At 38.8% G+C, this 17,173-nt stretch overlaps 1 protein-coding gene across 1 annotated transcript in view; it reads left to right on the top strand.

Moving 5' to 3' along the window:
* Positions 1-17,173, top strand: part of LOC110372265 (cytoplasmic dynein 2 heavy chain 1) — a 53,331-nt gene that overhangs the window by 28,978 nt on the left and 7,180 nt on the right. Inside the window, exons 33-68 of the mRNA XM_064036632.1 lie at positions 125-304; positions 523-646; positions 803-910; positions 1,043-1,199; positions 1,434-1,641; positions 1,907-2,081; positions 2,383-2,535; positions 2,845-3,017; positions 3,174-3,276; positions 3,422-3,550; positions 3,962-4,122; positions 4,396-4,519; positions 4,615-4,939; positions 5,096-5,184; positions 5,265-5,402; positions 5,881-6,043; positions 6,411-6,576; positions 7,115-7,313; positions 7,627-7,841; positions 8,068-8,164; positions 8,284-8,420; positions 9,972-10,181; positions 10,630-10,843; positions 11,226-11,326; positions 11,425-11,581; positions 11,806-11,960; positions 12,251-12,408; positions 12,684-12,793; positions 13,183-13,473; positions 13,693-13,842; positions 13,922-14,041; positions 14,170-14,362; positions 14,851-14,993; positions 15,486-15,626; positions 16,325-16,423; positions 16,798-16,942. Of these exons, the coding sequence (XP_063892702.1) occupies positions 125-304; positions 523-646; positions 803-910; positions 1,043-1,199; positions 1,434-1,641; positions 1,907-2,081; positions 2,383-2,535; positions 2,845-3,017; positions 3,174-3,276; positions 3,422-3,550; positions 3,962-4,122; positions 4,396-4,519; positions 4,615-4,939; positions 5,096-5,184; positions 5,265-5,402; positions 5,881-6,043; positions 6,411-6,576; positions 7,115-7,313; positions 7,627-7,841; positions 8,068-8,164; positions 8,284-8,420; positions 9,972-10,181; positions 10,630-10,843; positions 11,226-11,326; positions 11,425-11,581; positions 11,806-11,960; positions 12,251-12,408; positions 12,684-12,793; positions 13,183-13,473; positions 13,693-13,842; positions 13,922-14,041; positions 14,170-14,362; positions 14,851-14,993; positions 15,486-15,626; positions 16,325-16,423; positions 16,798-16,942 (5,711 nt within the window). The remainder of the gene's footprint in view (positions 1-124; positions 305-522; positions 647-802; positions 911-1,042; positions 1,200-1,433; positions 1,642-1,906; positions 2,082-2,382; positions 2,536-2,844; positions 3,018-3,173; positions 3,277-3,421; positions 3,551-3,961; positions 4,123-4,395; positions 4,520-4,614; positions 4,940-5,095; positions 5,185-5,264; positions 5,403-5,880; positions 6,044-6,410; positions 6,577-7,114; positions 7,314-7,626; positions 7,842-8,067; positions 8,165-8,283; positions 8,421-9,971; positions 10,182-10,629; positions 10,844-11,225; positions 11,327-11,424; positions 11,582-11,805; positions 11,961-12,250; positions 12,409-12,683; positions 12,794-13,182; positions 13,474-13,692; positions 13,843-13,921; positions 14,042-14,169; positions 14,363-14,850; positions 14,994-15,485; positions 15,627-16,324; positions 16,424-16,797; positions 16,943-17,173) is intronic.

The raw sequence follows: 17,173 nt of genomic DNA, 5'->3' as shown, positions 1-17,173 counted from the left end.
TCTTACAGCTACCTAACAACAGATGCACCTTGCCCTTCATATGTGCCAAGACTTTTATCCATAAAATTCTGAGGGTACAGTAGTATTGATGACGATGGCGCAAATATAACGTACTATGTTGCAGTTCGTTGCTAAGCGAGCAGCGTCACTACGACTGGGGCTTACGCGCTCTGAAGGCGGCAGTAGGCAGCTGCGCCGCCGCACTGCAGTCCCGCGCCGCCGACCTGCGCGGCCGCCGCGCCGCCGCAAGGCGCGTGCTGACCCTCAACAACCTCTCTAAACTTACTACATACGATGCTACCAGGTACTCACTCTTTCGACAATCGTTTGCTTAAATCAGTAGAACTACACAGATTGTTGTTAAATACATTTTATAAATATAAAATAGGTTAAAATGTATTTAGTTGATTATCTATTATATTTGGTCAATCTGTTATAAATTATATAAGTATTTCTGATTCTAAAGGGTAATTTGCCAAACATGTCCAATAATAAACAAGAATAAATATATTTTATCCACAGGTTTGAAAATATTTTGTCGCTGGTATTCTCCGATGTGCCGACTGAAGAGTCCAGTTCGGATCCGATATGTACTGCTCTAGAAGCTACCGTTGATAATCTGAAGCTTGTGCACAATAAACTGCAGGTAAAATTTTATAATGACCTTATGAAGACCTGAAGCATTTTAATTAAACACAAGATAATGTAAATTATTAACAGTGTAACAAGGCGTTTATCTCTGTATATAATACTGAAATACATACTTAAATATCTTAAATGACCTCTTAAATTATTTTTTCAGTTGCAAAAATGCGTGGAGCTATACGAACAAATGCAGCAACGAATGGGAGTAGTTATCGTCGGCCCACCAGGATCAGGCAAAACTACCATCAGACGGCTATTGAAATCGGTGAGTTCTTAATGCCTTCTAAAAAAAGCTACTGAAGTTTTTAAAACATTTTAAAAGTAATAATAGAAAGAATTAAAATTATTCCGATTTGCATCAGCACAAAGTGAACTCTTTATCATATATTTTTTATAGGCTCTAGCTCATCAAGGCAAGAACGTAGTGGAGTACATAATATGCCCAAAGGCGATGAGCCGCGAGTGGTTGCTCGGCAACATCGACAACGATACACGACAGTGGACTGATGGCGTCATATCTTCAACTGCCTTGGAAATATCTAACCAACCAAATGGTATGTACCAAAAAGCCCTTTATTCTACAGCTTTTTTTCGTTTTCAAAGTACTTCAGTATCGATTCTGCTTCAGACGTAAACTCGATCCTCGGGTTTGAAACTCAATACCTACTTGAGAAAAAAAAAGGATACAAAGTGCCTATCGCATAAGTAATTTCCTATTTTATTTAGTCCTTTATTTCAGGCAACCACAAATACACAAATATCATAAAAAGTCATGTATTTACTTCCAGACGTATGGTCCTGGGTAGTATGTGACGGCGACATCGACCCAGAATGGATAGAAGCTCTGAACTCAGTACTGGACGACAACAGACTGCTCACATTGCCTTCAGGCTGGAGGATTCAGTTCGGCTCCAATGTTAACTTCCTGTTCGAAACGCATAGCTTGGAACATGCCTCGCCGGCTACAGTGTCACGCATGGGAATTATACTTTTAAGGTAAAGATAGAAAAGTTTCTATATCGACTCAAAATTAAAAAGCGTTGGTTCAAAGTAGGCTGAAAACTGCAATTTTCGAACGTCAAGATAACATGAGACAGCCCCCCAAAAACACCTACCCCGAGTTTTATTATTTTTGTAATATTTATTTATTTTCTGCTGCAAAATACCTGTAATGAGCAATTTGTAATTTTTTATACCGTATTCATTTAACGTTTGTCTTTTATTCATTCGCACATAAAACCAAAGAAACATATTTTCGCAGTGATGATGTAAGCTGTGACCTAGATGTCTTAGAAGGGTGGATGCGAAGTGCTGACTTTGACAATGAGAACGCAAAAATGGCGTTACCGTTACTACAACAAGTGATTAAGAAGAGTATCCAGTGGCTTACTGATCACAAGTCTGACCTCGCTTTGAAACTGCAAAACGTTACTGTTGTAAGTATATATAGGTATATCTGTATGTGTTTTTCATTTTAAATCTCCCATAACAAAACAAGTCTGAAATAAAGAATTTGAATTGAATTGAATAACGGGTCTGCTGGATGAGATTTCATGTGAAATAAGCTGTGCCTTTGTACTATTTGTTCTATTTTTCTTCTTATCTGTGTTCTGTGTGTAACTTTGTACATACAAAATTAAATAAATATGTAGGTACAAAAAATATCGAAAAAAACTTTGTTACAGTAGCTATGACCCTAAACAAATTCTAAAGTAATTGGTTACTCTATTTTTATAGGTAAAGCAAATACTAACACAGTTCGAGTATGTAGCCCAAGACACAGGATTCAACACTACGCGCGTGAGTCCTGAAGAACTGGTCTACTTGGCTATAGAGCGGAGCGTTGTCCACGTCATCAAGGAGAGTGCTATCGATAGTTTTCATGATGATGTGAGATATCAACTAGCGGTTTCTTTACTGATAAATATGAATACCTACCTTTTTAGCTGGAAACAATGTTACTTAACAGCAGACGTTAGATCATAAATCATGGAAGTAAATAAACCCGAAATTACTTGCATTAAAATGTTTAGTTAATATCTATTAAAATATGTGCTTTCCTAGTTCAAATATGTTATCGTGAAAGTAAGATTGTTATGTTATTTCCTCCAAAGCTGTGCATCCTAGTATTCAGAATATATATCGTCTATCTATAACATTATTTAGTTTGGTAAATAAGTGTTTTTTCACTAATTCCAGTTGTCAACTCTCATGGGCCCGCCAATAGTAGCGCCTGTTTGTATAAACGAGTGGGTGTCGGACACACTGCTGATGTCGCGACGTCTAGTGTCGTGCGAGCCGACACTCCGCGCCTGTGTCACGTCACACACCGCACATCTACTGCTGGTGGGGCCTGATGCCTGTGCTAAGAAGTAAGTCGTCTAACTACGTTGTAGTAAATTGCAAAACGGGATACTTTCTGAAATGTGCAACTAAATAAATTTACAAATTGAAAAAAAAAAAACTAATAAGGTCACAAATTCTGTCGTCTCATATAAAAAAAAAATTATGTTGTGATATTTTTTCAGCTTATTAGCAGAATACATAATAAAGGAATGCAATTCAGCTGTTCTAACAATAGATTGCACGCCGATTTTAGAACCTGCTGATATCATTGCAGAGTTGAAAAGGGTGAGTTCATCCCACATTTATCAAATAAATGTATTAATTAAAACGAAAATAAAATTCAAAACAATTAATTATCTACATAAGATATATTACTTAGTTATCTACATAAACTAAATTTGGAATGTATTGAAGTTAACTTTTGCTACAGAATAACATGGTACGTTCTGGCGGTCGCGGCGTGAGCGGCGGTGCTCGGGGCACTCTGTTGATACGTTCATTACATCGCGCTAGAACTGATGCCTGGAAATCTAGCCCCGTGCACTCATTTTTACTGCAGGTAATGAAACTTTACTTTTTAAGGTAACGTGGTAAATGGTAATCGGGCAGTAGCCAGTAATATGTGAGTGGGTAAGTATCAGACTCTTATTGCCTAAAACCCACCATGTTCTTTCTGGGGCCCTTTATTTACCAGGGCCGCGGTAAATCCTTCGATCAATCCCGCGGTCCCAGCAGATTCTTATCTCCTCACTAAAAAGTAAAACTTAGAGCTCTTACACACGAGCGGCATATACATATGTTCCCAACGGCAGCAGTCGACCTATAGCGAGACTTGCAGTTCTTCTGATTTTCAAAGTTGAAATGTCGACGACTGCAGTTACCTCCGCCGTTGGGAACATGCCACTTGTATGTAAGAGCTCAAACATATATTCTTACATTCATTCATATCTACATGTATTCCTACATTCAGTTGATCCAACACAACGGTTTCTGGACACGTGGTACGGACGAGGAGGGCGGCGCGGGCACTCAGTGGTGCCAGGTGTCGCGGCTACGAGTGTTGGCCACGGCCACTACACATAGTGCCATATCGCCTCGGTTGGCTGCAGCACTAGAACTTAGAGTTTTGAGGTAAAGTCATCAAGAAACATAGAAATATTTTATTCTAATATCATGTAACATAGTTTTAGTGTAAGCAAAAAAACTATGTACTAAAAGGTTATGCCATGAAAAAAAATATTTGTCACTTTCAACGCAAATCTACTAGCTTTATTAAATGTATCGACTTTTTTTGTAAGGGTACTATTTTTCTTCGGAGTAATTCCCGGCCGAAACCACAAACTGTTTACAAAATCTTACTAAGCTTTAAAACTTAACTGATTTTATAATAAATTGTCTCCACAGTGAATCGGAGGACGAGGAATTGTTAGAAATAGCTACGCATTATCTGAAGAATAGTGTTGACAAGAGTATACCAATGAAAGACATAACAAAATTGGCAGAGACACTGCTAGCTATGTTCAAAGAGGTAATTTCTTGAATACTTAGTTTACACCGAACTTTTTATTTATTTATTTATTCTTAGCATAAGACAGCATAAAAATAAATTATGTTGTTTTACAGGTGACAGAGACATTCGATTCCGAAATACATTACAAATGGAACGCATCGCATTTGAAGAGATGGTGTGAAAACATCAAATGGTACTCTCCTACGAACCTGGATCAACTTGTAATGGCCATTAGCGCAGAAGCAAACTTCATATTCAGAGAAAGATTAATATCAGATGATGAAAAAGCTATGTTTAGTACGATATCTCGGAAACATTTGAAGGTGAATAACGAAGCGATGTACTTCGCTTGCAAGTTGCGCGGTGACGGCGTATACTTGGAACTAACTGATTATAATGACTGGCATCGTAGGACAGAACTACTTATTAATCAGTGCTGTAAGTTAATACATGCTCTCACTATATACTAATAACAATACTCATTACTATTTAACATGCTTATGATAAGGAGTATCTATATAAGTTAAAAAAACTCATTTCTTTTGAAATCCAAGGTTCTCCCCGAGTCTATTTATTGGCTTGTTTCTGTTCTAGTGTCTGAAAACGAACACAATGTGTTTGGAGATACTGGCGCAGAGGTATGCTCGGAATTAGCTACACTTTGCCCAGCAATGGCGAAATCGGTAATATACCACTTTTAGATTTCTCTTTACTACCTTTGAGATTGAAATATATTAAATATGGATCTTTTAAACTGTTGTAGACCAATGGAGGATTATTGGTGTGCGTGGGATGCGCAGGAGTGGGTCGGCTGGCCGCCGCACACATTACTGCAGCCGCGCTGCCTGCCTCCCTCTTCGTTATCAATGATGACACACAGTTCAACACGATTTTTAAAAATGTAAGTTATTTTTATTGAATAAATAAGTAGTTGTAATGTTTTAGATAGATCAACTATAAAAAACAAACCTTCAACCTTATAAAATTTGCATAAATATCTCTTCTAACATCTTGCTTTCTTCAGTACCTACCCATACAACTCTATCTTGTATTTTTTTTTATTGAATCAATTATGCCTGATGGTACTTCTGACGGCAGCTTGATAGATTATATTCGTGACGGACTTTGACGTGACTGACAGATACAGCCGGGATACACGAGTATTATGCAAAATTATCAAAGATAGTCTAAGTGTGTGAAGGGGCATTGGGTTACCCACGTAACTGGATTGAGGAGGTCAGGCAGAGCAGTCGCCCCTTGTAAAACACTAGTACTCAGCTACATCTGGTTACACTGGAAGCCGACCCCAACATAGTTGGGAAAAGGCCCAATAGAGCTGGAGGATGAAGACGATGATATGATTGTCTGTATGTTTGCAGGCGTTATCTTCAGCGGGTGAAGGCAAGCGCAGTATCGTATTGTTGCGTGAAAGCGCAGCGACGCAGACGTCGTTGTCGGCCGTGGAGGCACTGCGCCGCGCCCGCACACCGCATGCGTTACCCGCAATGCTGATGCCTAATGCTGAAAACAATACTCTTAAGTGTAAGTATTTATGCTTTGTTATCTAAGTAATGTTCATAGAAAAATAACAATTTGGAATGAAAAAGAAAAGGTTTCTGGTTAACTATCAGACTTAGGTCTAAGTAAGTTCACCTACACCACAAACTTCCTTGTTTTAAGAGCGACCTACGTTATACGTCGTACGTATATTCTCGGTGTAAATGGACTTAAAATACTTAACTGTAATAAATTAAAACAGATCATTTATCAGTGTTGCTTCTTAATGAATTTTGTTTTGAGATTAGTTGCAGAGATTTTAACAGAGTCACACAGACACATATTTTTTGTTGGGTAACCGTAAACCGTATGTACCCATTCTGTGTATAAAAAATTAACCGCCATCTTACAGCCATAAAAGAAAACCTCGGCATCATAATTTGCCTGGACAAGAGCCAAGACAATCTATCAGAGTTAATGGACAAGTACCCTCTCTTATACAACGACGGTAACATAGTCTGGTTGGACCATTGGAATGACGTCACGTTGCGCGAAACACCGAGACTTATCGTGCAGAGGTATTATACATCGCGGTACTTTGCACTTAGAAATGTTGCACCTCATACGTTGATGAAGGTAGGTAGTGTGTTTGCACCATTATTTTTATGTCGTGTATTTTTTTGTGTTGTTATTTAGAACTCACTTATTTTTTGTCGCTTGCATCAAGGTTACGCTTGCTAAAAGCTTTGTAAGAGTTTTTGTGGTGTCACATCACTTTAAGTTTTTGTATATTTTGCATCTTTATTTGAACATTTATGTAACAATATAACCAAGTAAAATTTAAGACAGATTTTTTTTCTTAGCCCTTACTGTCCCACTGCTGGGCAAAGGCCTCCCCATTTTGTCTCCACACCTCTCGATCCTTAGACTGCTCCCACCAGTCAGGGTTGTAGGCGTCCAGATCGTCACGCCACCTCTTCCGGGGCCTACCACGTCTGCGGTGGCCATCCTGTGGTATCCACTGAGCAACACATGACACAACATTGGCCCACCTGTCTGGATGCATTCGGCTGATAAAATACATATTATATTCTATTTTCAACTTGTTTCTTTTAGGTTGCTAAAGGAGAACGCAGTAGAATCAACAAAGGAGCAACTTGAAGCACTACCTATAGACGGGTTTGTGAACATTCACAAGAGCATCGACGTGGAGTGGAAGCGCGCCCCCTGCAGATACGTCAACTTTGTCAAGACTTATTATAACATCAGCAATAGGAAGAAAACTGCTCTTGTTCAGAGACATACCATGTTATCGGTAAGATTTTAAAATACAATATAATAAAATTTTAATTACAATATAATAAATAAATTTTTAGGGTAGGATTTTTTTCTATAAAGGCATTCGTGGTGTATTCTCAGGGTTTGAAAAGTCCAAGGTGAGTAGTTCTTGTTCTGCAAGCATTACAATTCTAATGATTATGTTAAAATGTACCACCTATTTAGAGCTTCCAAAATAAAAAATAAATACTAGGTATATCCCTTCTGACACAATGACTTATGACATTTCTCTAGTTACATTTTATATAGCTGTAATTCTCCATAGTAAATAAATTCATAACGCTACCCAGGCGGGTGTAGAAGCACTACGCCGTGCCCGCACGGACGTGTCCCGCCTACAAGCGGAAGCAGCCACACAAGAAGTCGCCCTGCGCGAGAAGCAAGCCGCCGCCGCTCATGCGCTGCAGCAAATAAGTGCCACGGTCCGCGCTAATACCGACCATAAGGATGAAATGCACACCCTCAAGAGGAATATTGAGATCGAGAATGAGAAGTTGCAGGCACAGTGAGTTTTCTTCAATTCGGATTTTAAATGATATATTTTTGTGTATGATGGTATTTAATTGGTATTCCATAAATCTAATCCGCCCGCCTCCCAAAATTAACAATCTACTGGCAATTATTGTTCTACCTAAATTAGAATGATAATGAAGGGATTATCTATTATATATATACTTATAATGTAGGATACTTTACTGATGTATTTAAAATGTAAAAAAAATAAATTTCAGAAAAAAAGAAATCGAAGCAGAATTAGCAGCGGTAGAACCTATCATAGCGGCAGCCCGATCAGCCGTTGGAGATATACGACCTGAATCATTGAGCGAAGTGAGCATTTAAATATTTCTGAATTAGGTTCCAGCGAGGCGTTCATTATAACTTAACAAATAAATAAATTATTTTCATTAAAGTTGTGTACCAAAATTTTATTTGTCGATGTGTCGCAGGTTCGTTCATTGCGAGCGCCACCTGAGGTGGTGCGCGATGTGTTAGAAGGCGTGCTGAGGCTCATGGGCATCGCTGATACTTCATGGCATTCCATGAAGAATTTCCTATCGAAACGAGGAGTTAAAGAGGATATTCGGTAGTTACTCTTCTTATATGCATACTAAAATATCTTTATAATTATTTTATGATTTTTACCTAATTGTGGGAGCCCCACTCCCTCCAATATCTAATTAAATACGAGTTTTCAGTAAAGTTATGAATTTTATTCATTACTAGCGTCCCGACTCGGCTTGGCACGGAATTTTCCCACTATTTAATGTATATTATTATACGCATACACCTACCTCTTTAATAACTCTATCTATTTAAAAAAAACGCATATAAATTGGTTGCATTTAAGCAAACAGGGACACAGGGACAGAACAACTATTCGTATGATTGTAAATAAATAACCTTTTTACAAAAAAATAATAGTTTAAAAAAAACTAAAAAAACACGCTTTTTATAGAAAAACGAACTAAACAATAGAAAATAAATGTTAATGAATTTAAATTAAGAAAACAGTGTTAAAATACAAAAAAAAATATTTATGAAAAGCGTGGGGTGCTTTTTAAGATATTATCGAAATGAAAATCACTGTACTCATATCTGTCAATAAAATATTTATAACTATTGACACCATGCACTTACGCTTTTTTAAATATTTTTTTTTTGTATTTTAACACTAATTTTAATTTAAATTTATTTTCTATTTTTAGTTCGTTTTCTATAAAAGCGTGTTTTTTAGTTTTTTTTAAACTATTATTTTTTTGTAAAAAGGTTATTTATTTACAATCATACGAATAGTTGTCACTATCCATACAAGTGGGAAGTTCTCATCAATACAAAGAATATAAGTCCAAACGAGGTATTTTACATATTCAGTTGTCGAGTTCCCTCGACTTTCTCTGGTCTCCATCATCAGGTCAGCTCCCAACCTTCACTGTTGCGTAGGTCTTGTCAATACGAATAATTTAAGCCCAAACACGAGGTAGTTTACATATTCAGCTGTCGAGTTCCCTCGACTTTCTCTGGTGTCCATCATCAGGTCAGCTATAAACCTTCACTGTTGCATAGGTCTTGTCAATACGAATAATTTAAGCCCAAACACGAGGTAGTTTACATATTCAGTTGTCGAGTTCCCTCGACCCTCTCTGGTCTCCATCATCAGGTCAGCTCCAAATCTTCACAGTTAAATAGTGCTTTTAGGCGTTCACCTGAGTGTCAAGTTTTTACTCTATGTATGCCTACAACTTTTGAAGGTTGCCCTCGATTTCTCAGGGTTTCCATCATCATATCCTGACCTGATGACTAAGGGACCAACTGGCAGCTATTCCGAGTCGAACAAAAAAAGAATCACGTAAATCGGTCCTAAACGGGTAATCGATGTGTATGTGTAACCTCCTCCTTTTTGGAAAGTCGGTTAAAAATTGAATAATTTTATCAAATTAGTGTATTGTCATCGGTTCTCAATAAATCTACAAAGTTTGAACGAAATCTGGCCGTTTAAAGTGGGTCAAAATCGCGCCCAAAGAAGTCGGTTACAAACCTACAAACATACAAACATACAGGTGAAGCTAATAAAAAGCGTGTAAAAAGCGACTTTGTTTTATACTATGTAGTGATGAATTTTCTTTAATCTTTCAAGGTGTATGGACGCCAGTCAAATCAGTCCGGCAGCTTTAGCAAGCGTCCAACGTTTGCTAGAGACGCGGGGCGGTTCGTTCGAGCCCGCTACCGCTAAGCGAGCCAGCGCTGCGTGCGCGCCGCTGGCGGCGTGGGTGAAGGCCAACCTGCACTACGCCGCCGCGCTGCAGCGCGTGCAGCCGCTGCAGGCGCATCAGGCCAAATTGCACAAGTCAGTACACATCATATTAATTACTATTAAAGAAAAGATTCAGGAAGTTCAAGTGTGAAACTTACATGGACGAACACTTGCCAACAAATTAACTACATATACTATCCATCTGTGCCTACCTTTTAATGTACTACACTTATAAACCCCCTAATATTCTACCCTACATGGAATACGTATGTCGTCCCTTATGTACTCTCCCTCAATACTTTCTTCATCGTGTACGTTAATTAAATATAAATATATTTAAATCTGCTGCATTGAATGGCCCGGCCTATTTTGAAGGCTAGATATGTGCCTGTTTTAAAAAACAAGAATTATGTAAAAACTAAAATCGAAATTGCTGTAACACTCAAACTTTCAGACACATTTCAACAATTGATGTAGGCCTAAAAAAATATTTACTCAATTCATATAAAACATTAATTTTACATGGATGACTTTATATCAGGAACCTTACCGACGCTGAACAACAAATGACAGCTCTATCAACCGGGCTAGCTACAGTAGAAGAGCGAGTAGCTGCACTTCAGGAACAATTAGGCCAGCACACACGTGACGCGGCCGCGCTAGAGCTACGCCTTACTCAGGCGAATGAGACCATCACAGCCGCCACCAGTCTTATAGACCAATTGGCTCATGAGTACACTGCGTGGGAGAACGATGTAAGAACTTAGATCATATTTAGGCATTTTTTACTTGAGTAGGGTTGAGTACAAAAGCTGTAGCAGAACATTGCTCATAGAAAGCTAATCTGCGAGTGACATAGGCTATATTTTATGCCGGTGCGGGTAGTAGCTTCCACGGGACGCGGGTGAAGCCGCGGAAAAACGGCTAGTACTTATATAAAGGTAAAGTTTGTGAATTGTGAGCTCGTGACGGTGTAGGAGATAATCTCTGGTCCTTCTAATTCTAAGCCATTCTGCAAAATTGTTCATACAGAAAGCTTTATTTCGGTTACTTTTGGTGTCGGCTACTTTTGGTGTGGGTAGTTCTAGTGGAGACTAGAATGTAACAGAATTGAGAAGTAACAATACTCTTTTTCAGCTGGAGAACATTTCAAAGGAAATATCACAACTGAATCCAAGATCGTTACTGTCTGCTGCATACATTGTTTATCTGCCAGATATTACCGAACCACAAGCAAGGTAAAGCTAAAAAAAAAATATTAATGGATCAGCATCACAATTTTTTTCTTCTTACTTTTTATTTTTCTTACTTCTTCTTCTTACTTCTTATTTTTCAGGGCATATGTGACTAAGTGGAGCGCACTTATTGGTTTTGAGGACTCATCATTCTCAATAATTAACTTCTTGTCATCCACTGAAAAACAGCTGAAATGGGAAGCGGACGGTCTTCCTTCTGACACAACTGCGATTAAAAATGCAGTTTTGATTGACCAAGTAAGTAATAATTTGTAAGTTAGTAATAGATGAAGGAAAAAGCGAAGGATGAAATAGCTTCCTCTTGTTAATTTCAGAATCTTAACACTATTTTAGAATCTTCAACTGTTGATGACCCCCATTATAATTGTTGTGTATCGTCCATTTTTGACGTGGCGAAGTACTAATTTAACTGTCCTAATTTCAGTAAATTAATTTGGGTTTTAAAAAACTTTTTGTTACAGTTTTTAGAAAGCCAAAGATGTGGTTTTACTCCATTGATCGTGGATCCAGACGGCGAAGGCCTGGCGTGGTTAAAGAACACGCTCGCTGGTACTCAATGCGATTTCGTATCGCAACGGAGCGAGAAGTTCTTGACCACTGTACAGTATGCCGTCCGGTGAGTTCAAATTACGATAGCAATACATAATATTACAAATATGGCCCTGTCAAAAGAAGGGTAATTGGAAACCATTTTTTTTTTTCAATCAAACGCTAAATACTTACAGTTTCAAAAAAGAATATATTGTTTATTTATTTTAAAATAAATTAGAGGTACTTAAGTGAAACATTTCTTTTTCTTTTGATTTTTGTCCTATAATAGAAGATGTTTGTAAAGAAAATAACATTTTAATTACAATAACTACTGTTTTATATCCACTTGTTAATCCTGGAAATCTGGTGTACCAGGCTAGGCCGTACCCTAGTGATCTCGGAAGCGTCGGACAGGCCGCCAGTGGCGGGCGCCCGCGTGCTGCTGCAGTGCGGCACAGCGCCGACGCTGGCGCCGCACCGCCAAGCCGCACTCTCGCCCCTGTACTTCGCGCCCACACTATACGCACTCACAGGTAACTACACCAAGAGTCACTTCCCATCATTCATCTAACCATTTTTTGCCACATACGTCTTCAAAACAAACAACATACAATGTCTGAGCTAGAATAGCTATGAGGACAGTGGTGACAAGGCATTCTAGCTATTGACACGTGCCGAAGATTATTGGTTTTTCAAAAAAAGGCGGATTCAAGAAAGTAATCTCCTCCACAGAAACCCGCATTTAAATCATTTTTTCTCTCCATGTTCCTTGTTCAAACAAATACTCCTGTTTTACTTATTTTTTTAGATCAATTGGTGCACTACGCTTTACAGCAACAAAATTCTGAAGTAGACGAAAAGTCTAGAGAAATAAAACTAAAAAAGGCTACTCTACAGAAACAACAGTACGAATTACAGGTGAGCTTTTCAGCAAATCGTACAAATACATAATGGGGCAGGGCATCACAAATTTTGTGTAAATAAATAAATATAATGTCGGGACACCTTTTCACACACGGTCGGTTAGCCCCATGGTAAGTTATTAATTAACTTGTGTTATGGGTGCTAACACAACTGATAAACTACATATAGCTACATATATACATATTTATAAATACATATTGTAACACCCAGACCACGGCCAACAAGCATGCTCATCACACAAATATTGACCGAACCGGGAATCGAACCCGGGACCCCAGATTCGGCAGTCCGGCATGGTGACCATTGCGCCATCGAGGTCGTAAATGATATTATGATAACAAAGTATTATTTCTTTAATTATGGGATATATTACCGATTTCCAGGAAAATCTCCTCCGAGAGTTATCAAACAAAGGCGATATTTTACAAGATGCGGGAGTACTAGCTTCACTCAGCAAGACGAGGGCCACAAACGATACCATAATGGAAGCTCTAGCTGCCGCCAAGGAGGTTGAACAAGCTAGTCGAGTAGCTTGCCAGATGTACGAGTCGGCGGCACAACGCACGGCTGTGTTAGCACTGGCTACTAATGAACTGGCTACAAGATGGCCGCTCATAGCGTTGCCGGTCGATGCTGTGCTTGATATATTCGTAGACGCCGTCAGGAGACAGCCGGTGAGTTGAAGTGTTGTTTAGAAGCTAATTACTGAAGTTAAACTTGTTACTTCATTGGTCAGTGTTCAAGTAAACATGTTGAAATGTCACGCACTGGTGCAAATGTAGGTAGTCTTCAATGGAAAAAGATTAATAAAACGCGATCGTTCTTTTGAAATAGACAGTTAATCACCCTATGCCAGACTATGAGGCGTCTCAAACAAAATATTCCTTTTCCAGGATCAAGCAAAAATTAATAACAGCGAAGTTATCAAATGTGTCACTAGGAAAATCGTGGAGCGAGTATTGCTAAGCCTACATAAAAAAGACAAATATGTAGTTGTATTGTACTTACTGAAACACGTTTACGACGATTTGATACCCAATGAGGTAAGTTTTTGCTTAATAAATAATTATTGTTACTAATTTATATTTTGATGTTATTTTTTTTTTTTCTTTACATTTCCAGCTATGGCAAATATTCATAGGGAACCACGATCTCATTGAAGACTCTGGTAATGCTAATGAAATTAAAACTAACTTCCCCTGGATACCACAAGACTGTGTCAAGAAAATTGCTAAGCTAAAGGTAAATCCATGATCTAGATTTATGTATGAATAACGAATATTAGTTTATCAACTTTAACTTGGCTTTGGGGTAACCTGTAATGGTAAAGGTATGTAGTATAAATAAATAAACTTATGATTTAATTTCAGGTTGTAAACGAAGATTTTTACAACAGGTTGTCCCTTCAGAATCAAGAAGTTTGGAAAGAATTTCTTCAATCGGGAGATATAAACATATTGAGCAAGTTTAAACTGAGCGGCTTTGAAACCGTGGTCGCTGTAACAGTGATTAGACCAGACAGTGTCTATCGAGCTATCGTCTCATTCGTTGATCAATTATTAGGTACTTTTCTCAGAATTATCTTTCATCATCCTTTTTCCCAACTATGTTGGGGTCGGCTTCCAGTCTAACCGGATGAAGCTGAGTACCAGTGTTTTACAAGGAGCGACTGCCCTATCTGACCCCCTCAACCCAGTGACCCTGGCAAGTGGCAACCCAAGTTGGTTAGACTGGTGTCAGACTTACTGGCTTCTGACTACCCGTAACGCCTGCCAAGGACTGCCAAAATTATCTTTAAAGAAACTATCTATTGTTTTTTAATTTTACAAATAAAAATATTTTTTAGGGAAACAAAAATACCAGCATTTTTAAGCAGTCGTGTTAAAAATTACGACGCTTAACTAGAATAAGTAGGTATATATTTTGTTAACCCATCACGTAAAATGTGTTAGCCCTTTGCAGATACTTACGATTTTAAACTATACATAACGTAGGAATCGACACTTCTATGCAATTATCGCACAATAGTACCAATGGTCCTCTATGTGCAGGTGCGGGCGTGGTTGCGGGCGGCGCGCTGATCCCGCGCGTGAGTGGCGCCGCCCGCCGCAGCCGCCGCGCGCCGCGCCCCGCTCTCTTGCTGGCCGCGCATGCGCGGGACGTGCTCGCCGCCGCCGCACCGCATCTCACACATGTACCTACGTATTCTACGCTTTTAACTTTTTGTCCACACCGAACAGAAACCACTTCTATGTATCATCGGGTGGTGGGACATCAGTAGAGGAGGGGTATGGGATCACGTACGCGGAATTGTGCATGGAATTTAGTTTAGGAATGATATCAACTTTTACGACAACTGTTTACGGAAACGCACGCTGCTCCTCAGGGTGCTCCCACATTGCCGTTACACAAAAACATTCACTATTATATTTTCTTACCCCTGTACAGTAAAGGTTTTTAAACGTGAGCTTTGCACCCTCACTGAAAGTGTTTATTATAAACTCATTTCAACTAGAAGACTAATGTCTGAAAAATAAATTAAAAGGTTTAGTTTAACAGGTCTCAGATAGCAATATCTGGCAGAAATTATAAGCAGCCATTATCTGGCAAATATCAGATAACTAAATGACACTTATCTGTTACCGGTGAAACCTCACCCTGACTTTTACCATAATATTTCTATCAGGTGGGTATAGAAGAAGGGAGAACATCATGGGAGGCGGCGCTGGAGTCTTGCCGCAGCGGCAACTGGCTGGCCATCACTGTGGGAGCCTCGCCCTTCACACACGACCTGCAAGCATTCATCGCTGCCTACCTCGAATCACCGGTTCGTTTAAAACAAGATTAATCTAAAACCTTACATACCTTACGTAAAAAAAATGTAAAAAAATAGTGTAAGAGAAATATTTTTCATCCCACCATCTCGGAAAGAGTACTTTTACCCTTTGATATCTGAGCGCAAAAGCCGTTTTTATCCTCTAGAGCGGCAAAGTGATTTGAATTTAGAACATCGTGTGCAATACTCCATTTGTGACAATCTTGATAAGACTTTTCAAACAAATAAAATACTGCTTAAAATAATTATTCAATTAATTAAGTAATTTTTATTATTGTTTTTACATAGATTTTTAACCTCGTTTCATTTTTAAACTGAGTTTTCAAATAAATGAACTTTAATAGGTACTTCTTCTTTAACTTGATACTCATGTGTGCGCGCCATTTTGTTTTTTTAATTTCCTCGATGAGGTGGGATGAAAAGTTACGTGTTGCACTCGAGTGCAAAGATTTTTCACCTTGTGCTCTTTTGATTCCCTCGCTATCGCTCAGGATTCTAATTATTGAAACACTCGCTACGCTCGTGTTTCAATTTTAGAATCCTTCGCTTGCTCGGTCATCAAAATTGAGCACGCGGTTAAAAAACAACTTTGCACTCTTGTATAACAAGTAACTATTATTTATTTAGGCCTTTCTAATGGGTCTATCTATATCAAATAAAACCTTTGACTTTCAAATTATTGTTTTTAGGCGGAGCAATATCATGAAGAGTTCAGGCTGTGGATATTGTCCGAAGACCGTGAAGTGCCGCCGCTCATTTCTAATGCCTGTGTTAACGTTATACTTGAGGTAAGAACTATCTACTAATTTATGTAAGTAATTATACTTTTATAGTGGGTTGCTGCATTTAATTACAACTACTCCCCTAACTATAACCAACCGTTAAGTCCCCGAAATGACTGCTGCAATTATTATTAAATAAGGTGCATTATTTTTTCATGGCTTACTATGGTTTGGTATCATTCTTATTTTTCTGCTTGCCCTGTTCCCAATATATTTTCCGATTCCATATTATCCTGTCTATCAGCCGTCATACTAAAATTCACTCCAATTTTATTTGAATCCTCTTTCAGACTTGCTTATCTTTATAGTAAATTAATGGTGCAACCCACAATTTATTTATTTGCTGTGAATAGGTACTAATTGTTATGTTATTCCCTTAGGCACCTGCGGGCGTGAAGAACAACGTGATGAGCACGCTGTACGCGTGGGGCGCGTACTCCGGCGACGCGGCCACCGTGCGCCTGCTGGCCGCGCTCGCGCTGTTCCACGCGCTCGTGCAGGAGCGACGCGCATACATACCGCTAGGTACTCACGACTATCTACTATTCACTATCAGTTTGTTCTAAGTCAAGAAGAGGGAAGGAGCTAGCGGTCAGTGGTAGATCTACCTTTGTGATCACACTCTGATTATACCTCTAGAGGTCTTTTCTCTGTCGATTCGTTCTTGGCAGAACGGCCGTGGTCACGTTGAGGCGTCTATATTAGAGGCACATAGGCACGTAGATTAAAGAGGTACATAGGTTTAATTCTTGATCA

Source organism: Helicoverpa armigera, chromosome 10, assembly GCF_030705265.1.
Source record: "Helicoverpa armigera isolate CAAS_96S chromosome 10, ASM3070526v1, whole genome shotgun sequence".
NCBI lineage: Eukaryota > Metazoa > Arthropoda > Insecta > Lepidoptera > Noctuidae > Helicoverpa > Helicoverpa armigera.
The sequence above is the reverse complement of the archived record's forward strand: the minus strand, read 5'-3'. Positions and strand labels throughout refer to the sequence as shown.